This window comes from Festucalex cinctus, chromosome 11 (genome assembly GCF_051991245.1).
Source record: "Festucalex cinctus isolate MCC-2025b chromosome 11, RoL_Fcin_1.0, whole genome shotgun sequence".
Taxonomy (NCBI): domain Eukaryota; kingdom Metazoa; phylum Chordata; class Actinopteri; order Syngnathiformes; family Syngnathidae; genus Festucalex; species Festucalex cinctus.
This window is the reverse complement of record NC_135421.1, coordinates 21,950,677-21,975,859: the sequence shown is the minus strand read 5'-3', so window position 1 is coordinate 21,975,859 and position 25,183 is coordinate 21,950,677. Positions and strand designations below refer to the sequence as shown.

Here is a 25,183-nt window from a genome sequence, read left to right as displayed (position 1 = left end):
CTATTGAAGTTTATTTATTTATTTATGTATTTATTTATACAACTTTGGTCCTCCATAGCTGAACAGCAGAAGAGTTGAAAAGGTCAAAATGACGATCAATGTGTAGTACTAAGATAGCGACTAGGGAAGGTAATAATAAACTACGTAATCTTTCGAATTCCGTCAGTTGAGCTTTTGAAGCAATTGCAGCAAAATTGGGTGCTCTATTCGGTTTCAGCCAGTAGAGGCGCTCTTGATTTAGTCCTGCCTAGTTTTTGGTGTGACAAAGAAGTTGACGTCAACTATGGGAAGTTGGCTACATCCACGAAGAAGCGCCTTATGGCAACATTTAATCAGCTCAGCGTGACACTGGAAATGAACCACAACATTCACTGGAAAACTGATAAGTAAAAAAAGCCTTACGTCGATTATGAATTTCCCCCATCGCCAATCAACGAGATTGCCATGGCTAATAGGGACTAACACCTCTTAAAGGTCAACTGATTAGCACGATTTTAATTACTGCCAAGCTTTACGACATTTCACGGAAGCTAATTTAAATGAGAATTTATTTATTTATCTATTAATTTAATCGTTTATTTGACTATTTGACGTTTCAGCGTCTGAACTGTAATTCACATCCTTGCGGTCAACTTATTTTAATGACGCTGTGCACCGGGCAGGAATGAGGTTTGACTCCAGACAAAAATATTTTGCACACACACATACACATACCATACACACAGCACGCACAGTTTCACTGGACATAAATTAAGGTCGCAACAAGCCCTGCACGCCCCTGAGGGAAGCTGTGTAAAGCTGCAATGCCAGTAAGTAACAAAGAGGTCAAGGAGCGGATATGATATCATTTTAGACGCAATGCTGTGTCTGTTGACAAAAGCCAGGCTTTGAGACCAAAACTGATAACTCATTCACTGCCAGTCCAGTTAAAATGTAATTTTGACGGTTTTAGCCGTCATTGGCACTGAATGAGATAACAAAAAAAAATACACTCCCGAAAACTAAGATGGACATGAAACAAGCCTGTTTTGACATACTTGTTAAGATATTAGCCACTCCTCGTGTGAACCCTGTTTCTCCTTCCTGCTCATACTGAACTCCACTCCCCAACTGTTCCCTTTTCTCTTACTACCACATATCCTTTTAACACCGCTTGCTCCTCTCATACTGTGAAATATACGAAATATCCGTCATCACAAGTCATGGTTTGATACACAACTCAATTTCAATCATAGAAAACCCTTTGAATAAAAGGTGAGAGACATTTTTTAGCTATTTAATTGCAACATCTCAGGTGATAGATTTCATCATCTCTCATGACTTTTGTAGACGGATATTGAGGTTGCAAACTAATTCTGGAATGTGACCTTATTTCCTTCCTAACGCTTTGCCGTTATTACAGATCATGTCAATGGACATTGCACTAGCCCCACCTCCCAGCCCTGCTCGGCGGGGAAGCCTCGCGTCCCGATGGGTCCCGAGGGGCCACGGCTTGCCCGCAGAGGCCCTGGCCGACCGCCATTCCGCAAGGCCCAGTCTGCTGCTTGCATGGAGATCTCTTTGCCTGTGTCCCACACTGAAGGTGTGTGCTTGTCTTCCCAATTCCCACCCGTTAACCTCTATCTTAACGTCCCTTCCCTCCGAGAAAGTGCATGCCATCCTCTCACCCCGGCACAATGGGTTAAAAGGCCATGCTAATGCAAGTTTGCAGAGCTGAATAATTTAATTAAAGCAAGCTTTTTAAATTATTCTGCTTATTTTCAGGTTGCATTCCAAAAAAACTATCTTAATGAAGAGGGAGACTATGAATTAGTTGTTGGTGAATGAGAAATTACAGTAAATAATGTAATCACCCCACCTTTAATGGTGTATAGTAGCCTATTTGACAACGAAAAACCGATTGGAAATAAGCCAATAACTATTCTACCTGCTTCCTGAAACCCGCTTGTAGCTTGCATTAGCATCACAAACCAAAATAACAAGTTATGGGAGGAATGCAAGAAATGATCCTTGCATTGTGTTGCTTGTATCAACCAACTTACAGGCTTGAAATAGTCTTGCTACACCAAATGTCTCTCTTTTTCTTCTCTTCCATCTATCAAACACATAAGTAATGTGAAGAAAATTAACCTTCCGCAGATGTAGCCACAGGCAAAGTTTTGCTAAATTTGATGTCGTGAGAAATCAATTGTGGACCTTTGTCGCTCTAAAAAGTAATCAAGATTTCTTGCTGCTTTGCTCAGTCATGCCAGTCATTGCTTAATAATGCAAAGAGCACCGAATGACTTCAATGTTTGGAAAAAATATATATTATTTCAGGAAAATAACACAAATGTGGCAAAATGAAAATTTAACAGGAAATATGAACATATAATATGAACACATCTAATGTGCTATTTATTTATTTATTTATTTTCAAACACCTATTTAAAGGTTCTGCATGGTCCAGTACATGAAGCTAGACACTGACAAAAGATAGTAAAACCAATATTTAAAAAAATGAAAAAAGAAATCAACTTCCTACTAGGTGAAACTCACTAATGTAAAACCTCACCGACATTCTCCTCAGTTTACCTACACGTTCTATTTTATTAAAATTGCAGCATGTCTGGCATGCAAGAAATTTCAAAAAGCCTCCTATGGCGTGCGCACATAAAAGAGATGAATAGAGGGACGTCAAATTTGATTTGCACCCTGGCATTTTGACATTTTCCCTTCCCTCGTTGTATTCACACAATGACTTTGATCCGCGGCATCTTTAGTGACCCAGCAGGTTATTTGCCAGCGTGTACACGAGTGTGCGCACGTGCGCGCGCGCTCTTGTTTATCCTATTTGTGTTTCAGGCTTGCAGCTTGCATTATGTCACTTTCCTGACAGTGGAAACAAAAAAATAATAATGTAGAAATGGGCTTTCAAGATTGGAAAATGAAACTCTGGATGTTACTTTGTTTATTTAGACATTTACTTTAGTAATCACTGACAAAATGGCCAAATTTTACATGTATTGTAAAGATGAAAATAAGTACACATAACACATTGGCTTTTAGCAAACATTTATTGTACATCAATACCAATACCACCTCCATGACAACTGGCACATTCTTTTTGTATGCTTAATTCCACTGCACGGCATCTCTAGTAACATCCCCTTTTAAGGAAGGTTCCAGGGAATGGAAGCGAATTAGAGTTTCTGATTATTCTGGTGCTGCATGGCTTTTACAGGTAGTGAAACTGGAGATCAGGAAAGGGTATAAGACTAATAACAGGTTTTTGGCAGACTAAATGTGTGAGGATCATGACAGTGATTCTGGTGGCAGAGTCACGCTTAACAAGCTGCCCTTTTATGTCTAAGGAAACCTATGAGTCAAGCAAAAGAATTCTTGATTGACTTGCTATTATTGTTACAGTCAAGATGGTATTTCTATTTGGGGGGCTCAAAATGCTTGTTTAAAAGGTGGATTCAAGAATGACACTCACACCGTCAACTTGAAAATGGTCTTTTGTGGTTTGGCTAGATTGAAAAGAAGCATTCAGTTATTATCATTGTTCAGTGTGCTAACCAGGATTGGATTTCCAAGAGAGGTGGTTGACCTGAGTGACATCTGTGTAGCAATAAACTTTGATGTTAAATTTACAGGAAATACGGCCAAGGAAAAGTACAGTGAGTAGAAAAAGAACCGAAGCAACCCTAGTACAGAACCTTGAGGAACCCCATTAGTGACAGAAAGTGTGATAAACCACTTGACGTCATTTGTAGTAAATACCAGTGGATACACATCTTCCAAGAAGAATGTTATGGGAAATTATGTCAAAAGGCACACTCTGGTCTTGAAAAATGACGGCATTTCAGAGTCAGCTATTAACAGGATAAGTATAGTTTACTTTTTAACACTATACAACTATAACTTAAAAAGAAGAATGATCCTCCCAGATCAGTTTTAGGAATAATCTGTGTCATAATCCCAAAAGCACACGGATCTTAAATAGTGTGTTCCTTGACGAAAACAACATGCAAAATGAAGCGTGCCCTGTCCTTCGCCGAATGTTGTGTGCGAACAGATGCTTTTCAAGATGAGGCCATTACACGTGCGCTCATCTACAGTATTTGCCACATTTAGCTGTGTTGTTTAGCTGTCACGCTGCCTTACCACAGTGAAGAGCCAGCAGGATCACTGCAATAATTGAAGGTCAACAAGCAGTGGTAGAGAGGAGGCTGATGTTAATGAGGCCTGCATTCCAGGTGAAAAGACAGAGAGGGAAATGACAGGGGAAGCCGCACTCAACGGACCAAGCCCAAACCTTTGACTTTAGACGAGCAGTGTCTCTCTATTAGATGGTTAGGAAAAGCCCAGGAAGATGTTGATACACAAGCTCTCTTATTGGAGCAGGGCTTTTTTTTTTTTTTTTTTCAAATATTGTGCGTTTATTCAGTGATTTATACAAGAGGTCCTTAGCCTCAACAAACAAAAATAACAGCAATTCCCGAGCATTCCGTGTTATGATGTACTGTAAAACCACGGCACAATCTAGTTCACCGCTCGAGAGTCGTAAACTTGGAAACGTTGTATGCCGTTCCCGTCTTACAGAGGACCACCACGACAGTGCACATTTTACTTACTGGAACTCGAGCCGGGTACTGAAATATCTGAAAAATTGATAGCATTGGGTTGATGCGACTCGGTGACTTATTTGGCCAGATGCTGAAGAAGCACAGTCAAGTGTACACCCACGCACATCCATGCCTAGATGATATACTGAAAATATGAAAGCAGGGTTAGGAGGGCTGCTCTCTCTCGCTCTCTCGCTCTCTCTCTCTCTCTCTCTAGCTCTCTCTCGCTTGTTCTCCATCTGGATATCGCTCTCTTTCTCACTTTATCTAGCTCTCTCTCTCCCTTTCTCTCTTGCTATCTCTCTCTCTCTATCTGGATCACACTCTCGATCTCTCTGTGGATCCCCATCTGGATCTCTCTCTCTCTCTCTCTCTCTCTCTCTCTCTCTCTCTCTCTCTCTCTCTCTCTCTCTCTCTCTCTCTCTCTCTCTCTCTTGCTATCTCTCTTGCTATCTCTCTTATCTCCCTCTGTATCTCTATATGGATCTCCATCTGGATCTCTCTCTCTCTCTCTCTCTCTCTCTCTCTCTCTCTCTCTCTCTCTCTCTCTCTCTCTCTCTCTCTCTCTCTCTCTCTCTCTCTCTCTCTGGACCGGTCTTCTTCTCTCTCTGGATCTCTCTCTATATCTTTAAATGGCTATCTCTAATCTCTCTCTGTCTCTCTGACTTTATCCCTCTCTTTTTTTTTCCTGCTATCTCTATTTCCATCTCTCTCTCAAACTGGATCGCTATCTGGATCTCTCTTTCTTGATCTCTCAACACACTCATCTGGGAATATTTGAAATACATTACTCAACTAAATTGATAAAAATCCAGTTGATGCATTTAAAATCCTTTATTAGGCAAGGAACCATATGATAAAGTACTTTAAAAAAATCTGTTTAAGGTTGACAGCAAAGACGGAATGTAAAATCTATTTTCTCAAAGGTGACTGTGTTGTTCTGCAGGTTTGCTGGTGCATGTGCTTGCATCACCGTGTAGCACGAGCTTTCTCACTTATTTAGATTGTTGTCTCCTCTGTTATCACCTACCCAAGACTGGCTGCAGCAGCTCTATCTCCCTTTAAGGGCCCACCCAAGGGGCCCTGTGTCCTGTCAAGGTACCACTGTGCCTGACTTTTATTAGCCAGTGCCCCACTGGCTGTGTCACACAGCATAAAAACACCCCAGACACACATGACAGATCCAAACAAGTACCATCCAAGCCCACTGTGAAAAAAAGTTTTCTTTTTGGCTCATATACAGCAGTGTTGTCATGATACCAAAATTGGACGAATTTCAAAATATATCATTCGTGGTATGGTAGAAGCTCATTAGCAGTGTTTTGGAGGAGGACTTATCAGATATATTTGATTGATACAAAACTGTGGTTGTCATGCAACAGTCCTGTATAAAGGATGTGAATGTGCATGCGACATAGCTATGTACAGTGCTTATTAGACCTCATTAGAAGTGCAGAAACATATTTCGTCGAGCAGATGGTACTGAACTGGTGTTTAGACTGAGGTCACGAGCAATACGTAGATAAGTCTCACTCTCTGTTGACTGCATATTTAAAGAAGTCTCTCCAAACTCAGCTGCAATTTTTTTCTTTCTTTTCCTTTTCTGTTGTTCTCTGGCACAACTGTGCATCTGTTTGTCTTGTGTTTCTTGACTGGGATGGCTGCGCTTGTTTGTATGTGTGTCGCGCGCTTGGTGTGTGTATGTGTGTGTGTGTGTGTGTTGTTGGGGGCGTTGGGGTGGGTGGGCTGTTTTGTCTTATGGGCTTCATGTTGTGGGGGATCGGTTAGGTTATGCATCCCGGAGGGCAATGCTCCAGCAGTTGCATGGAGTCACAATGTACTCTCACGACGAACACCACAGCACCACCCCCTACTGCTGGAGTGACAGAGGTAAGGCGACTTCGGCCACTAACGCATCCACTAGCTATTGATGAAAACATCAGTCCTTCTTTCAGTATGTTCCGTTAGTGCGTCTGTTCCATCTACAATGTGCCTTAAAACGCTTCCTGTCCTGAGGGGGCATGTGGTGATGCTATCTATCCTGTAGAGCGTCGAGTGTTTTGCAGCATATTGTACACGTTGGCAAGCAGCCACTGTGCTGTATATCTCCACACCCCCTTCCATAGTCTTTTTTTAGCCTGTGCACACGTTCTCATATCACCTAGAATAGCTGCTGAGAAATTTCTCAAAATCATTTTGATCCTGATATGTGTCCACTCGGCTTTGCACCATCTGTAGTTTGTTGTTACATAAACTCTGCACTCACTCACTGAGGCTGCTCTGCACATTGCCTGACTCTAAATAATTCACCGGTGCTGTAATACAGAAATACTTTTATAATGGTTGTGTAGTGTGTGATCAGAAAGATTCACCTTGTGCTCTCTGTGCTGTGTATGTGTTCACTTTTTTATTTGTATTTATTAGTACCTGAGTGTGCTTGGTTGCTCTGTAGAACTCACACAAAATATTTCTACTGTCTAAAAACAACACAAGACCGTGTATTTGTTTGTGTGTGTTTGGGGTTGAACCGATTTGTTGACTAGTTGACAAAGGTTAACGTTGCCATGGCTGAAGGGATACAGTAGTAAAAGAAGTTATTTGATTCAGTATGTATTTTTTAAACTCATCGGTCATCAGAAAATGTTTCGGAATCAGCATTGATCTTAAAAAAAAAAAAGAAAAGAAAAATCCAACATGTACTGTGTTTTTGTTGATTTATTTCTGATTGCATTTGGTCTTGACATGTCTAAAAATGTGTAAAAAAAAAAATAATGTAGTTGTTCAACCCCTTCTGTGTGTGTGCATGTGTGTGTGTAAGGACTTATTTTTCAACTATCCTGTCTCAACAGTGACATTTCATTGTTTTATGTGGCAATACTGCCGGAAAACGATCATAGATCTTCATATTGTCTCCTTACAATTTTCTCTAGCTCTTAAATGTTTCCTCGGAATTTCTTGTCTTCATATTTCTTTTTTTTTTTTTAATGCCAACTATATTGTTCTTCTCTTCTGTGTTTATTGCTGTCATTAATCCATCTACGTTGCCGTTCTCTCACTACATTTCCCTCATTTTAATCATCTCGTACCTCTCCCCTCTTGCATCGTGTCTGTGTGGTTTTTTCTTTCTGTGGTGGCCGCCGCCGATGCAGAGAGTCGCGAAAACTCCTTCAGCCGCTCACGTAGCTCCAGTGTCTCCAGCATTGATCGCGAGACCAAAGAGGCCATCACCACGCTGCAGTTTGGGGAGTCTTTCGGGCGAAAGGGCGACACTCTGCCCACGCCATGTCTGTGGGTTGGTACCAGCCTTGGTGTGATCTTACTCATTCCGATGTCCATCCCCACTGACCAGGAGGAGAGGATGGAGGAACTGGTCACCATTGGTCCCTGTGGTAAGTCCAAATGACAAATGTAAATTGGCCATTTATTGAAGTTGAAAAAACATTAGACTTCGGACAATCTCCTGGATGCATGGCTTAGACAATAGACAAGTATGTTTCTTAGAAACACTTATTTTGAAAGCCCTTTCTGTTGAAAAAAAAAAAAAAAAAAACTTGACTGGCCTCACAGATGCTCTTGGATAAATTGGCAAAATTTCCCAAAGTTACTTGCTATTTTTGTGGGAATGCATTCCCACATATGTTATTGTGATATTTATTCTCCACACTTTTTTGCCGCCTAACAACTCCCACATAATACTTCCAATTTACATTGTTTAAATTTCAACTAGCTACAGAAATTCACGCCTCCCAGGGTATATATATTGTCTGATTCCACATTACTTACAATATTTGCACAATTTAACATTTCAATGGGACAGACGTTGAACTTTTTCTAAGTATCACTTTCCACGCCCACGTCCATATATAATAACTTATCATCATTACCAGGTGTCTGATACTGCTCGGTGGCACAGTTGGCAAAGTGCATTGTCCAATAACCAGGAGGTTATAATTTCATAATTTATCTCTCAATGTGCTTTCAGCATTCCCATGCAATTTCTCCAGAAATTGCACTTAGTCTAGTTTTGAGTGTCCCAATACTTTTGTCCCAGTAGCTTGAATAAATCATCCCAATTATTATAGACATACAGCAATTCTGGACATACAGTAATCGTAATCAGAAAAGTCCATTCATCGTTCTGTGACATCTCAACAGCATCTTAGCAAGAACCGTTTTAAGTTGCCAATTTGAAGACCCACACCGGAGATTTAAAAACACATTTTACAACTAAACAAGGAAGAAGAAAGCTTCTTACGAAAGGTCACAGACTTACACTTGATGTGTTTTTTCTGTCTGACTTGTTTTGTGGTTAGTTCATAATGTCACACAAACTGAAATGTCATCGTACTTCAGGGTACTCTGCTGCTATAATTGGGAGTCTATTTCTGGCTTAACAATCGTAGCAATCCTTTTTCCTTTCAATTTAGCCTTGGGGTGTGTTGTTGATTTTAAAAACAAACACAGCAGTGGGTCCCAATGTTTTCTGCAGGTTATTTAACAAATACTGTCACACAGGAAATGCACTTTTATATTTTGTACAAACATTTCCTTTGTAATCTACATTTAAATGAAACAAACTAAAAAAATGTGAGATAGGTTATTTTGGTACATATTTTACATTTAGACAACGGAAACATAATCAGATTTAGCAATCTAAACCAGTGTTTCTCGATTATTTTTTATTAGCCCCCTCCCATGAGGAAGAAAATATTTTAAATAATAATATAATAATATTATAAATAATACCCCGACACACACACACACACACAACTCTCCACCGCTCCTATAAATAGTCAACTATTTGTCTATAAAATAGTTTTAAGTACACCAGTGCAGGGGAGCTAATACTAGCTCTCTCTGTCTACTGCCACCTACTGTAGTGTATGTTACACTATATTCTAATATCCTCCTGACTACCATAAAAAAAATATTGTCCAATCATGTTTATTTTGATATTCCCCAATCTTTGTGAAGTAACTAGAATACTGCAAACGAAATTTTTGAAAAAAAAGTTTTTATTTTTAAGCTATGTTGTGTCCACTACAGAGGACTTTTTTTTTAACTTAAATGCTAGTCTCAAATACAGTTCAAATAATTCAAACAATACTTTAATATGTTCTTAAAAGTCTTATAGAAAACATGCAAACAACATTTAAAGCCTAATTTTGTTCAATTAAAAGTGTTATACACTTACTTTTACTCTTCCCTAAACTGAGGGAAGCCATTTTCTTTTATGATGCAATCAAAGGTAGTAAAGCCCCACCCCTACACATTTGGTATCACTGGAAAGCTCCGAATGTCCTCTATAGAGCACAAAAGGAGTTAATTCAATCGTATGCACTGGGTGGGAGATATTCAGGTTTAAAAAGGTCCACTACAGAGGACAAATTTGCATTGCTGGTAGTCAGGAGGATATGGCAAGGGGGGGAAAAAAACAATGCCATCTCCCCACCGCCACATTTGAAAAGGACTGGTTTAGCAATATAAGTCATGTAAAAGGCTTTACATGGAAAACACTCCTTACAATGAGCATGCTTTTTGCCTTCCCTCTGTTAACTCTACTAAACACTCTTAGGGGCAGTTCTGATGCTAAAGGGCTCCGTGTTGCACTTTGGCTTCTTGGACTGCATGGGTGCACTCATTCAAAGCCCCTACGAGGTTTGGCGTGATCTCAACGCCCCGGAAGACCCCGAGCGACCACGAAAGCGCAAGCTGGTGCACTACTCGCCCTCCTCCTCTCAGGACACCTGCGGAGAAGGACATCTGGCGATCGTGTGCTCCGAGAGGCAGGCCAAAGTGTTCTTGATGCCCTCACAGTCTTGCCTCTTCGTCCACAACATCACAGAGTCGTCCTTCGTCTTGCGGGCCGATGTTGTGTCCGTGTGTAATAGCGTGTGCCTCGCCTGCTTCTGTGCCAACGGACATGTCATGACGCTCAGGTATGACCTCAAAAACATTCGATAGGAACGAGCAAACTTGCAAAATGGCGATCAAAACATCATTATCATGTTTTTACATAGCCATCCATCCATTTTTTATTTATTTATTTTTTTTACTACATTCTCTTACATAGCTCCAGCAACAGCTTGCCACGGTGCTGCCATAAATATCATATTCTAAACAAATATTCCAATGATACACTCTGGAAGTAATTGAAAAACATTATCCACCCATCTGTTCTCTAGACTGTTTATCCTGTTGAGGGTCCCAGAAAAGCTGGAGACGGTCCCAGTTGCCTGTGAGCCAAATAACTCCCTTGACTGTCAGCAGTCAATCACAGGGCTCATAGAAAAATCACTTCCTGTAAACAGGATAGCTTTACATAACTGGGAAAAGAAGTGCAACATTATTTTTCAAGTCAAAGCACGTGTTGTTTATTCTTTTCTTGTTCAGCTCAACAGTGACAGGGGCCACTTACTTGCTTACTAATTGCCTTCTATTGTTTTTGTTGCCCACAGTTTGCCCAGTCTGAGACCGCTGATGGATGTTAATTACCTGCCTCTGACAGACATGCGCATTGCGAGAACCTTTTGCTTCACCAATGGGGGACAGGCACTTTATCTCAGTTCCCCGACGGAGATCCAGAGAATTACATACAGCCAGGAAATGTATGACAATCTGCAGGTATGTGGATGCAATAAGTTCACAATCACATTGTGTGCTAATGCAAATAACAACAGCTCTATTTTTATTTATTTATTTTTTGTTTCCTGAGGAGGCAAAAGTAACTATAGGAAGACAAAACATCCCCTTATACTATTAGCCTACTGTATTTTTTTAACTGGTCTATCTAATGGTACCAGTGAGTTTATAATGTCAACACAACAAAATGACCTATGGCTTTCTGGTTTTACGATAGATGATTCAGGTCAGAAAAGAACAAGCTTCTGAGGATATTGCTTCTCACTGGACCGTTGGTGAGCCTGAGGGTGTTTGAAAAAAGCACTGAGGCGGACAGTAAAGCCTCCTTCGGGCTGAGTGACGTCAGATCGCTACGACTCTGGATGCCTGCTTGTGGCTCAACGCAAACAGAGATGAGCTTTGTTGTGAGATTGGCTTGGCTCAAAGATTTTCTAATCTTTTCAGAGAGAGTGGATTCTACGTCCATCTAGCTGCTTTTTTGATGGACTAAAACCTTTGCAGCCCGCACTGTAGTATGCGTATAGACTCCAACATTTGCCACTGTTGAGGCCAGTTGACGTTACCCAGTCAAGTGAATTCAGAAATGTGCTTCAAATACATTATGCATGTTTGAAGATAATTGCTTGAAACGTGCCAAGAGTGACAACTGGGAAGTACTCGTGTGTGGAGATGGGCGTGGCTAAAACGAGGCCCTATGATGCACCTTGATCCTGGCATGAGTCTACGCTCACCCACTACTTAAAAACTTCAACACCTTTGCATGAGCAGTTATCTGGTGCAACATTTAGGTAGCTTGAACATGTACAGTAGTTGTGTGTAGACAAAAGAAAGATGCTAGACAAGGTAGCATCCAATTTTCCAGTCGTAGTGGTATTTGATTGACATTTGACAGTTGAGCGTGGCATAGTTTTAGCACATTTAGCAGACGTGTTCAATTTTTTTTCATGATTATCAAGACTCCTTTTATATACAGTCGCCTACTTGGCGATTTTTTTTTTTTCTTTACATCATTCACATTTGACAGGGTTGTTAAAGCTCTGTGGTATCTCAAGGGATATTTGAGTCTCCCCAAATGAGGAGTTTTATTATTACAGATTTTTTTTTTTTTTTTTTAAAGCTCCGCTTGTGATGCAGTGAGAATAGCTGAGAAGAAAAAAAATCTGTGTTGGGGCGATGGTGCTATACTGCCACCTAAAGGCAAATAAAATTGCATCTAGTCGTCCAGGAAATGTTTAAAAAAAAATGTTAAAATGTTAATAAGGTAGGATGGATGTCATTTTTGAACATGTTTTGTACTTTGCAAAGGTTATGGAAAAATTCATGTACTTTTTATACACTAAACAAGAGCAAAAACATTTTTTTTTAGATTCAAATATAGCATAATGTAAGGATATGACAGTACTTGTAACCTTTTTGGTGGTGACAGTCAAAATCCTTCATTTTAATGACAACACCTGAAACAATTGTGCTGCCTGATCATAAATATATTTTTTGCCACATTGCTGTAATATTTCTAACAGCCTTGCCATCACTTGTAGGAAATGCTGGGAGAGCTATTTACACCAACAGAAACACCAGAGGCTCAGAATAGAGGCTTCCTAAAAGGCTTCTTCGGGGGGAATGCTCACACATTCGACAGAGAGGAGCTCTGTGTGTATTTCTGCTCTTTCTCTTGTCTTCACATATCCTCAGACCAGTCGATAATAGTCCACCTATATTAATTCTTGATGTGCTCCACAGTTGGGGAGGCAGCAGCAGGTAAGGCTTCTCGGAGTTTGGCCCAGCACATCCCTGGTCAGGGAGGGGTGGAGGGCATGAAGGTGGCAGCTAGTGGTGCAGTGGGTGAGCTGGCCAGGGCCCGCATTGCCCTGGATGAAAGAGGCCAGAGACTCGGTGAGCTGGAAGAGAGAACTGCGCTAATGATGACCAGTGCAGAAAGTTTCTCCAAGCATGCTCATGAGGTAAAACCCAAAGACTTTGAAGAAATTAGACACTTTAAAAAAAAAAAAAAAAGTCCTCAACAGTGACATGTTGTGACATCTCTTTACAGCTCATGTTAAAGTGCAAGGACAAGAAGTGGTACCAGTTCTAATCACGGGAGACAAGTGAGGCCAACTGATGGATTTCTGAGGGCATTGCGCCAGGGCTGGAATTTTAACTCCACGGATGACAGCAAATAAAAGAGAGGCTGAAGAAAGACTTTCTCTTTATGGCTTCTGAGCCAATTGTCCAACGTTGGCACACGGCAAGAGGACAGGAGAGATCCTCATTTGATCGTTTGCTGAGAAAGATGGAGAGAGAAAAAAAAGATGGTAGCATTTGGAGGACTGTGTGTGTATGTGAGTGCGAGTGTGCGTGGTTGCGAGTGTGTGTGTGTTCAGGCTGGGTTTGGTTTTCTGGACCTCACTGTGTAGATACTCAATTAAGAAATCAACATGACATGCATGAAACAAAAAAAAGGAATGACTATCAAAATATCAAACTGCCATATTAAAAAGCAGCATGCTTACTTTAATGCTACTTTGAAAGGAGATTCAATTATTATTATTTTTATTTAATAATATAGCCAACGACAGAAACTATGAAAAACTTTCTATTTTTTGAAATATTGACAAAATCTATATATAAAAAAAACAAATGTATACCTGCATCGCTATTAAGCCAAAACTTTTCTTTTCCCTTTCCTCTTTTTTTTTTCTTTTGACTTCTTTTCTGCAAATATTTATTGACACACTTTAAATGCACATAGTTAGCTTTCTCTTCACATACTAAAATATAACACTAAAACTATGTTCATACCAGGTACTCTTGGCTGCATCATAGTGCAACCATAAAGGGATTTTGCTATTAAATGCACAGTTTAATTAAGTTTACGTTTGGGCTGCTGCTACTTTCAAATACAATAAACAATGAGGCTGTATTCCACTCCCCAACAACTATCCGGGATTGAGAAAAGAATAGTTTGAGATGTATGCAAAAGGCTTGGAGGACAAACCGTATGTTTATAAAATCTATATATTATTCATGTGCCATAAAAAAAAGATGAGTGCAATCAGTGTAAAGTTATAAAGAGCTAATAAGTAATGGTGGTCATTTGTTCCCGGTTACACTCAGATGAGACATTGATGGATGTTAAAGGGGCATTTGCTGGAGTCAAAAAATGTTGTTTTCCTTAGTAAAATAACACTTAAGAGACCATTTATGTTGTTGATTCACCATTTGCGAGATGTGCAGGTTTAGTGGGAAATCATGATGTGTGTATGCGCAAGAATGGGTGCCACACTTTAACACTTTAAAAAAACAAAAAAGAAGTGATAAACAGTACAAAAATACACTCAGTCTCTGCCAAAGCAATTAAAAAAGGACTAGCACCTTCTCATTTCTCTCCAATCCAGTTGTTACGAGTTGTGACTTGTGTGTTTTCGGGATTTGAATGGACCTGCGTGTTCATAACAGTGATTGTTGCTGTCTGTGTGATGGCAGTGCAATGAGGGAGTTGGCTTCACCATCCGTTCAACCAACTTCCTTGTGAGTCGTTTATCAGTAAATGGTTCAGAATAAAAACAAAAACAAAAAAACAACAGTATTTTTCCAGTACTATTCAGATGTGAGTCAGTGAAGATGTTCATGTGTAAAACAGCAGCAATTTCAACTAAAGGCAACTGTGTTACTTTATTTCATTCAATATTGTTCTTGATGATTATGGTATCCTCTTGTCGCAGTCCTATATTTGATGGTGACGGCCTCTCAAACGGAAGGCTCTTGTATGTTAAAATCAACAAATGTTTCATGATACATGGTGGTGTATCATATTGTGATTGTGTTGTACATGTCAGTGCCACACGATGACACAGGCCAACGACATCGAGTGAAGAGGATCTTTTGTACCTGTGTATTAGTCTGTATTTTAAAATCGGGGAGGGGGGGGGAATCTCTTACACATCAGGCCTTTATGCACACAAGCATCGACACAAAATTCATCACTGCGCCTTGATTATGTTAATATTACACTTGCATTTAGGTGCAAAAACATACACATGCAAAGTAAAACATAACTGCAGTGATGTGACGTCTAATTTCGTCATTAGACATTTGAACCTGCTTGTCAGGCTACTGAGACTCATTTTCACCAAATTCAATAAATGAGCCACAAGCATTTTATGAGTGACATTTATGTTGGTTCAATGAGACATCTTAAACTTGTCAAAAATATTTCTCTGTACCTTCAATTAAGTTTATTTTCGACACAGTCTGAATGGCAGATAAGAAGGTATCAAGAAAAAAAAAATGTGACCTCAACTGACAGGGTGTTTTATTTATACGTTTTTGTTTTCTTTGTTTTATATATTAGTATCTGTACTTTTCAATATTGGGTGAGACAAAAATATGATACAGATGGAGTATTTTTCTCTATATATGTTGTACCTGTCACTGCTGGTACTCTGTCTAAACCACTGAAACTCTGTTGTTCTTCACACAGTAATATCCTTGAAAAAAAAAAAAAAAAGCATTTCTCAAGTTTTCTCGATGATGGCAGCAAAGTTTGTCTTATTTAAATGGATTCTACCACTTTTTCTTCTTAATATTATACTAGTGTAATAGAGATTACTTGACTAAAAGAGCTGAACATATGTTGACGCAGAAGCAAACTGATAATAAACATGGATTGATGTACATTGTTGAGAGCTGCATTTATTGCACTGGTGCAATTTTGTGTGTGATTTCATGCCAATGAATCTCCATGACGTCACAGGTGAAAAAGGTGGTAAAAGCCCAAGCCTTTGCTGTTGGCACATTAGTAAACAAACCCTTACACATCATTTGATCAAGGCAGAGCGATTGAGATAATAGGTTAAAATGATCTGCTTAACAGCACCAATGCTCCTCTTGAGATCGTGAATAGTGACCGCGACAGCTATTCTGCCATCATCTGCATACATCTCATTACAGCAGGCTACTTCCGTATTGACCCGCAATCAAACATCTTATTGGGCGGACCTCAAACCAATAGGAAAACAGTATCCTCCTGGCCCCGCCCACTCATTCACATAGTTTTTGCAGAGTGATGAAGCATCCAGGGAGCAGCTAACGTTGAAGCTAACACTTTTCAGCAACTAACTACGAAATCGAAATATGCTTATGCGTTTAACTGTCTCGTGGTGGAGTTCAAATGGAAGCGGAGCTAAAAGACACTGGGACGACACCGTTATTCTTTAAACCGAAGAGAAGAAAACTGACATTATAAGTGAAAGAATGGCAAGTTAGGAACTTGAATCAAGAGGGAAATAAGCAGGCAGCATTATCGGAGAGTCGACATTGGACTATCATGTTGCTCCGACCATGTTTTTGGTCACTTTTGGGTCTGGCTCTGGTTCGATCAGAACTCCCGGGGGCTCGAGCCGACTCGACGGCACCTAGCGCCGCAAAGACTCTTGTATGGGGCCACGGACTCGAGCCAAATATTGTCCTGCCAGCCCGTTTTTTCTTCATCCAGGCAGTGGACCGCTCAGGAAGAAAGTAAGTACATAGAAGGGAAAAAGGCATCCCGTTGCATTTTAATTACTGTCTCTCACGCACATCTTGGCGATCAAGAAGCGACATATGATACGCCAGCATATAAAACATCCAAAATGCCGCCTTTACAAATAATACAGCCCGTTTTTTATTGACAGTGTCACAAAGGCACAATGTAACAATGTATTCATTGATGTAGTTTACTCATGTAGAAGCATTTCAGAGTAAAGTGGGAGATAATCCAACCCATAATGTGTGTGTAAAACACAGACAAAATAGAGACCATTCATTTGTAATGACAATATGGGCTTTGTTGAATTTAATTGGTTTAATTGTTTAGTGACTCATTGCCCATGATGCTTCGTTATGCAATTTCTGGATTAGAAAAACAGATATTTCCAATCAAACAATCCTACAGGACAGCTGGGATGAGGTCTCGTGAGTCTCGAATCTGGGACCACAGGGCACTTAGTTGTCTTTATAAATTGTGAACGTTGTTAATGAATAGAGAACGGGTGCAGGAAGAATCAACAAACATTTCACACCCACTTCCCATTCTTGCTGCAGCAAGCTTTTAATTAAGAGCGATTTTTTATTAGAGGCAGCCCATAATTGGTCAAATAGGCCTGAAACTGAATGTAGTGTAGGTGATAAAATGTTTAATTAAATATGTGATTAATCAGATTTAATATAATTGTAAGCTACTATAACATTCGGACATTAACAGCGTCAGTGTAAGAATAAAAATAAAAAACTACATAAATAAGGATTCGTTCAAATGTTGTACACACAGAAATTAACTAAAAAAAAATGTCCCTCAAATGTTTAACCTCACTCCGAAAAAACAAAACTAAAAACTAAAAAGTTAAAGCCAATATATCAGTATGCACAATCTCTTGACTTGACTTGACTTTACTTAATTATTCTTTTTTTATACCACTAGAGGGAGCCAGTGTAGCACTAGAGGTACTCCTTACATACTTACATACTGTACATAACACCTGTGCAAAGCGACATATATTCCACTCTTTCCCGCAGTCTAACAACTTCTCCAGGGGAGAAAACCTTCGAGGTGAAGATCGTGTCTCCATTGGAACATTTCACCAGGATCTGGATTCAGGTTCTGGATCGTCAAGATGGCTCTTTCCTGGTTCGCTACAGAATGTATGCAAGCTACACCGACCTTCACGTCCACGTTCTGCTCAAGGACCAACATGTGGCCAAGTCTCCTTACATTCTCAAAGGTGAATTGTGATATAACAGTACAGAAGCTGTGAGCTTGAATCGGATCCGAGTAGAATTATTAATCTGTTCCTTTGTCAGATTTTCGCAATGTAAAGACAAACTATAATATTATTGCATTACAATATTTTTGTTCCGTATACAAATTATGATCATGTGTTTTCTACTTGTCTCGTCAGGACCAGTCTACCATGAGGGCTGCGACTGTCCGCAACCCGACGGCTCTGTTTGGCTCTCCCATATGCACTGTCCTCGCTCCTTTCCCCAGATAGAGCACGATCTGTCCCGTTTCGCCAGCGTGGACCCAGATCGCAACGCTCAGGAAATTCCGCAGCGCTTCGGCCAGCGACAAAGCCTCTGCCACTACACCGTCAAAGATAACAAGGTACACACTGGATGTTGGGTACTATATAGCAGGTCTGGGCCTTAAAATGGAAGTTCCCTTTTTTTTTCTCTCTCCACAAAAATCCATTTTACCATTTTGATGGACCTTTTCCTTTTGCTTGTAATGAAGAAAAAAAGACTAATATTTTTCAAAAGTAGTTCTGAAAAAGTGAAATGAATCGATAAAGCCAATTAAGCACCCAACAAATTTCTGCTTTAACAACACTTTTCTCAATTCCCATAATACTGCTCCCAGAATAATAAAGTGGGGAGTGTGTGTGTGTGCCTCTGGAGTGCTGTGGCAACACTGTGTGTGAGGCAGAGGTGGCAAATCCAGGTCCAGAAAGTAAAAACCCTGACACAGTTTAGCTTTAGCTCCTGGTGCTAGTGAGCTAGCTACCTAGCAGGTAAATGAGCACCATGGGAGCTAGCTAGCTAGCACTTGGGGCTAAAGCTAAACTGTGTCAGGGTTTTTACTTTCTGGACCTGGTTTTGCCACCTCTTCTGGTGTGAGGGTGATAGTTGTCTGAAAATACCAGTGGAGCATTCAAGTAGGTTATTGAACTCGTAAAACTTGCTCCCTCACAGCACTGCCACAATACATCCAGCAATGTATTCTCTTTTTGCAGCTTGTAATTCATATTTCATGTTGTCAGAGAGACATGGTCAAGGTTACGGTATACAATGTTTCACTCCTTCAAAGATTTTTTTTTCATTGTAGCTGCGAAGCTTACTGGAAGCAGTCAAATGATGAAAGTCAAAAGACTTTGCTGAACTTTTCATACTGTTTAACGTCCTCATTTTTAGGTCTACGTTCAAACGTTTGGTGAGCACGTCGGATTCCGAATCTTTATGGATGCCATCCTCCTGTCGCTTAGTAGAAAGGCAAGTTGCATTTAATCACATCTGTCAAAACTGGATTACGAGTTTTGACGTTTGACATTTTCATGTATATTTCAAGTGACACATATCCAGAATGGCTATGTTGACATTCACAGAACATAATGAAACGACCTGCATACACATTGGCAAATATGCAATAGGTGCAATATCTGATTTTTACCCACATTTTCAAAAGGCCTGATACCAACTGAAGATATTTGTATTCTCCCATAATACACACATCCCAATTGTGCCTCTTGCTAGCAAAAAAAAAAAATCAAAACTGTCACTTGAACCATGCATTGTAAATCTATCCCAAATCTTTTACAACACAAATACAAGCATTCACATTAAACACACACAAATTGTTGTGTGTCCAGGTAAAGTTACCTGACATGGAGTTTTTTGTGAACCTGGGTGACTGGCCGCTCGAGAAGAGAAAAGCCACTCAGAACATTCATCCTATCTTCTCCTGGTGTGGCTCAAACAACACCAGCGATATTGTCATGCCCACGTACGACCTGACTGAGTCTGTCCTTGAAACCATGGGGAGGTAAGCACTCACTCAAGGCAATCTGATTAGGTATTAGTATAATAATATTAGAAATTTAATATTTGAAAGTGAATCCATGTCTTCTTCAAATGGATATAGTGGACATGAAAAGTGTACACAAGCCTTGTTCAAATGCATTTTTTTTTGTAGTGAAATAAATAAATATGGACAACATAAATCATTTCAAAAGTTTTTCCACCATTACTAACATGTGCAATTCAAGTGATTTACAAAACAAACAAATCATCTTGTTGCACAAGTGTGCACACCCTATGGCTGGGGAAGATATGTGTTCAGATTTCACCTATCACATTAAAACTCGTGTTAAATTGCCACACACTTGCCTCCATTATGAGTGTAACTCTGGTTGACCCCAAACATATTTCTTTTGTTCTAATGGGCTTTTCCTGTCTTTTTTTTTTTTTTTAAGCAGGTGCTAACCTTGAACGGTATTTAAATTGTTAAATTGTGTTTGTAATTCCCCCTTCCAGTCCAGCTGAAGAAAGACAAAACAAATGATTCTGCCTCCACCTGTCTACAGTATTTGCCTGTCCCTAAAGCAAATAAAAATAAAAAAAAAATAATAAAAAAGTGAGGAAAAGCCTACTAAACCAGCTGAATTTATTTTGGGTTAATGCAAGGGGACTTGCTAGCATGTGTGGTGTGTGCTGACTCCTGTTTAACCGGGGTTATAAATATTCTTGGTTGGTTCTGAACATAATCAAATTCCCAGTTATAAGCGGGTGTGCACACTTGTGCAACAACATAATTTCAGTTCATTTTTACGTCTCCTCTCTTTTTTTTTTTTTTTTTTTTTTTTTATTAAATTGAGTTGCACAGAAAATAGATTAAAAGATTTGACATTTTTGCGGGTCTCCAAAAAAAAAAACTGTCATTTGAAGAAGGGGGTGTACACTTTTTATATCCACTCAACATGATGATGATGTGAACCTTTCTGTCACATGTTGCCCCGTATGTGAATCTTGAAATCTGACAAACGGCGTGTTGTCGCATCCAATGAACAGAGTGAGCCTGGACATGATGTCGGTGCAGGCAAATACAGGCCCACCGTGGGCCCAAAAGAACGCCACGGCCTTCTGGAGGGGGCGGGACAGTCGTCAGGAGCGTCTGGAGCTCGTCAAGCTGTCCAGGGCCCACCCCCACATGATCGATGCTGCCTTCACCAACTTCTTCTTCTTCAAGCACGACGAGAGCTTATACGGCCCGCTGGTCAAGCACGTCTCCTTCTTTGACTTCTTCAAGGTGAGAGTGTGTAGTTTTGCACTATAATGTGAGTTATTAAGGCAAGGACAGATCAGAATTAAATCATAGAGAAAATAGAAAACACTGTACTTGTACTGTGAACACAGTACATGTTTAATCTGTTTGTTTTGGCTTCAGTACAAGTACCAGATAAACATTGACGGCACCGTGGCCGCATATCGCTTGCCTTATCTTCTGGCCGGAGACAGCGTGGTCTTCAAGCAGGATTCCGGCTACTACGAGCATTTCTACAACGAGCTCGTACCTTGGGAACACTACATCCCAGTTAGAGCGGACCTCCGAGATCTGTTGGAAAAGATCCAGTGGGCTCGAGACCACGATGAAGAGGTGAATTTTAACATGTGTTCGCTTCATCAGATTCATGCTTTCTACAGTGTGTTTCAGTGGATTTCATTCATTGATTGACGCTCCTGCAATGACTGTCTTTCAGGCCAAGAAAATTGCTCTTGCAGGTCAACAGTTTGCACGCAAACGACTTATGGGAGACAGCATATTTTGTTATTATTACACACTTTTCAAGGTAACATAAATATTTTTTTTACAACAGAATTGCACAAGAATTTATGCTTAAATCGCTGAGCATTTTAAATTCAATGGATTCCCTCTATGAGGGTAAAAAACAACAACTCACCCTTCCCCTCTCACAAAAACAAATACCTTACATAAATGCACTACAGTCTTATTCAGCTATTTCCAATGTTTTGTTTTGTTTAAGATATACCACTCACACCCGGTTTGTACAATATGTCTCTGTTTATTTGCGATTGCTCTGTTGTAGGAATATGCTAAACTCCAGGTGACTGAACCCAAGATACATAAGGGCATGGAGCCGGTAGAACAACCCAGTGATGACCTGTTTCCATGTTCCTGCCTCCGGAAGCAAGTAAGTACAACATAATTGTCATTGTCATTGTCTTTATCTTAAAACAATAACATCATTAAGGTTTTATTTTCCAGTGACTACTTTTGTTTTTACTAAAATTGTTTGTTTTACAGGTGAAGGATGAACTTTGATAGAAATGACTTCCAAGAAGACTGACAGCATTTTTTTTTTAAATACTATATTGTCAAAAATTGTATGTATTAATTGTCTCAGTTGTACCATTACCATGATTCCTATACTGTTACTACCATGACTTGAATATTAGATATAATTTTTTAATAAATATTTTTCTTTAAATGAAATTAATGTGGCGTTCTGGGGTATTTTTTATGAATTAATATTAATCGTTGTTTGGTTTTGTTTTTTCCCCATGGGGGTTGTGATGCGTTCTTTGCTTATCATTATAGTTTTTTCAAACACACGTGTCTCCCTCTGCTGGATATTATGTAGAATACTGCGTAATGAACTTCCGCATTGAGAACAGAACAGGAAGTTGTTTGTGGTTGTGGCAGCCGGTGATGGATACGTTTTGCGAGGTAAAAACAAATGGTCAGCCAGCGTCACACTGTTCCCGCAGTCACTTATTTAATACACCTAAAGAATCTAAGCACTACGAGCCTAACCGTCGTTATTGTAAATGAACATGCTACGTTGTCAGGCACGCTACCTTAAATGTGAGAATTATATTTTAGGGGTAGGCCTACCCACAGTGTTACTATCTGAACACACTTAAACCCCAAACGACAGGGATGAAGGAAAATCACCTTGTGCGTACATTCTTCTATTTTAGTATGTCATGTACCTGAGATAACAAACGTAGCACTGTATCAAGACTGCTGACCTGTAGAGGCAGCATGGTATCACAGTGCATCAATACAAAATTTAAAACGAGTGGTAGTAGAAGTTACACAAGCTGTTAGCATGGTGTTTTTTTACTATATTGTGGCTGCCAACTTTTTCACCCTGTATTTTTACTGTGGTGAATGACTTGTGACTGTGAACAAAACACACCCTGAACAACACACCCCAGACGATCTATGGAGGCCTAAAATAAAAATGGATAGACAAAGATAACTTATCTCATTGAATATTTGGACATATTGACAAACATCTAACTTTAATGCCGACATTGAAAGCAAACAGTCAGCCATCTTTTTAGTATTACACTGCTTTACTTTATGCTTTACCTTTAATGTTAAGTGATTTTTTCATTTTGAAGGACCGTGTGAAGGTGCCATTTGGGACCAAATGTTTGGAGGCTGCATTGTGTGTTCCGCCCTCCTCAGACCATCAAGTTAACACAGCTGTCATACTGACCCATGGAGCTGGCGGAGACATGAACTTCAATCATCTCGTTTCTCTGGCACACTGTTTGGCCTCAAAGGGCTTTTTGTGTCTGCGATTCACATGCAAAGGTTTAAACCTAGCTTATAGAGTGAAAGCGTACCGTGCAGTGTGGGTATGTTTTTGTTTTTCTTCTCAGAAATGATAAGGTATAGATACATCTGTGATGTTCTCTCGTACTTTTTCTACTAGCAATACTTGAAATCATTGCCAAACATGACCATAAAGCACACATTCTTTGGAGGTAAGCAGTATTATACAGTAAGTGAATGGAGGTTTAATGCCATAAATCCACCATGTGTCACATGCCTGAGGAAACGTGTTTTTCCCCAGGCAGGTCGATGGGCTGCCGCGCTGCCGCTGCCTTGGCCAAGCAACTTAGTGATGAATCGGAAGATGCCGTTCAGGGTGTCATCTGTTTGTCCTTCCCCCTGCACCCCCCAGGGCAGACTCACGCCCATCTACAGCGCAGCGAAGATCTCCGGGGGCTACCTGAAAGCATGGATGTCCTCTTTGTTTCAGGCACAGAGGACAAGATGTGTGACAGGGTGCGTAGTTTAGACTTATCTTTTGATTTTATCATCACCATTTATCATAATAATGATTTTTTTTTACTTTGTCAAGGTCCTTTTTGAGGGGACAGTAAAGAAGATGAGTGCTCAAGTGGAGGTTTTCTGGCTGAGCGGAGGAAGTCATGGTCTGAAATTGTCGGGAAGGTCAGAGGAGTCTGTCTTAGAGGAGGTGAACTCTCATATTATCACCTGGCTCAGCAAACATAGAGCGTAGATAACATTTAGAAAGTCTTTCTTTTTGTATATTTGTCCTGTGAAATAAAGTATGATGGCAAGTACATTGTCTAATACATTTTTAAGGCATTTTATATATGAATATATCCCTGTTTATTCTCAAAACTATGTGTTTTATTAATAATAGAAATTCAACACCATCTGACATTTTTTTTGTTAGCTTTTTGTGTAAATATAGCCAACTGATGCTAATTAAACCTTAAAGGGACATTACGTAAAATGTACTTTTTAAATTATGGGCATATCCTGTATCATTTCAAATCCAAAAGGTAAGCAGAGCTGCATTGAGTTCTGTTTAATGCATGAATAGCATTAGCTAACAGTGTTAGCTTGTCATAAGTGCTTCATACTTGTTTGTTGAAGATGTGGTGGTCGGGGAGGTGTCGTGTATGAACTGTTACCTACACATGCTTTAATTTCCTTGGTAGGTGCTCCACTGTTACACATACACTTGCTGGTCTGTGAAGCCTCCCTAGTGCCAAGTTCAGGCTCTGATCCTGGTCGTCATGGTAATTGAAAGCTGGAGTCGCCATTGGCCGAGCAGTATATCGGGCAAGGTATACAGTACAGTCGCTCACTTTCACGGAACAGGGCCAACCACTCCCAAAATGGGCTAATTTACGCAACTAGTTGTAGAGGTTTTCTCTAGCAACTAGGGGTCACTGTGTATTTCTTCACTAGGGAGTAAAGTGTAGAACTATTTCTATGGGGTATATGCCACGGAAGAGGCGGGATGTGATTCTGCACATCAGTTTGTTTCTGCTCCAGGTTGAGAACGCGCAACCGAGGGGCACAAAGTCGAAGCACAAGTATTTTGACGCCGCCCACACGTCGCAAACCGAACCGGAACCAAACTGAAGTGCAAAAACAGTCCTGCCTCTTCCGTGGCATATACCCCATACAACAATTGTTTTTATTCAACTCACGGGGCGGCCATTTTGCCACTTGCTGTCAACTGCAAACAACAATGACCAATCTTTGGCTCAGCTAGCAAGCATCACATCCATCCATCCATTTTCTTGACCGCTTATTCCTCACA

General features: G+C 40.1%; 1 protein-coding gene across 1 annotated transcript in view; it reads left to right on the top strand.

The window, feature by feature from the left end:
• LOC144030962 (syntaxin-binding protein 5-like) overlaps positions 1-24,188 on the top strand; it is a 118,836-nt gene extending 94,648 nt beyond the window's left edge. Inside the window, exons 23-44 of the mRNA XM_077537630.1 lie at positions 1,403-1,582; positions 6,399-6,500; positions 7,760-7,999; positions 10,186-10,549; positions 11,069-11,234; positions 12,791-12,902; positions 12,993-13,213; positions 13,303-13,337; positions 14,975-14,988; positions 16,499-16,769; positions 17,805-18,010; positions 18,188-18,393; positions 19,200-19,277; positions 19,655-19,827; positions 20,853-21,090; positions 21,229-21,438; positions 21,542-21,631; positions 21,890-21,994; positions 23,214-23,453; positions 23,531-23,582; positions 23,672-23,886; positions 23,963-24,188. Coding sequence (XP_077393756.1) covers positions 1,403-1,582; positions 6,399-6,500; positions 7,760-7,999; positions 10,186-10,549; positions 11,069-11,234; positions 12,791-12,902; positions 12,993-13,213; positions 13,303-13,337; positions 14,975-14,988; positions 16,499-16,769; positions 17,805-18,010; positions 18,188-18,393; positions 19,200-19,277; positions 19,655-19,827; positions 20,853-21,090; positions 21,229-21,438; positions 21,542-21,631; positions 21,890-21,994; positions 23,214-23,453; positions 23,531-23,582; positions 23,672-23,886; positions 23,963-24,124 — 3,680 coding nt within the window. The 3' untranslated portion in view covers positions 24,125-24,188. The remainder of the gene's footprint in view (positions 1-1,402; positions 1,583-6,398; positions 6,501-7,759; positions 8,000-10,185; positions 10,550-11,068; positions 11,235-12,790; positions 12,903-12,992; positions 13,214-13,302; positions 13,338-14,974; positions 14,989-16,498; positions 16,770-17,804; positions 18,011-18,187; positions 18,394-19,199; positions 19,278-19,654; positions 19,828-20,852; positions 21,091-21,228; positions 21,439-21,541; positions 21,632-21,889; positions 21,995-23,213; positions 23,454-23,530; positions 23,583-23,671; positions 23,887-23,962) is intronic.
• Positions 24,189-25,183: the final 995 nt, after the last annotated feature.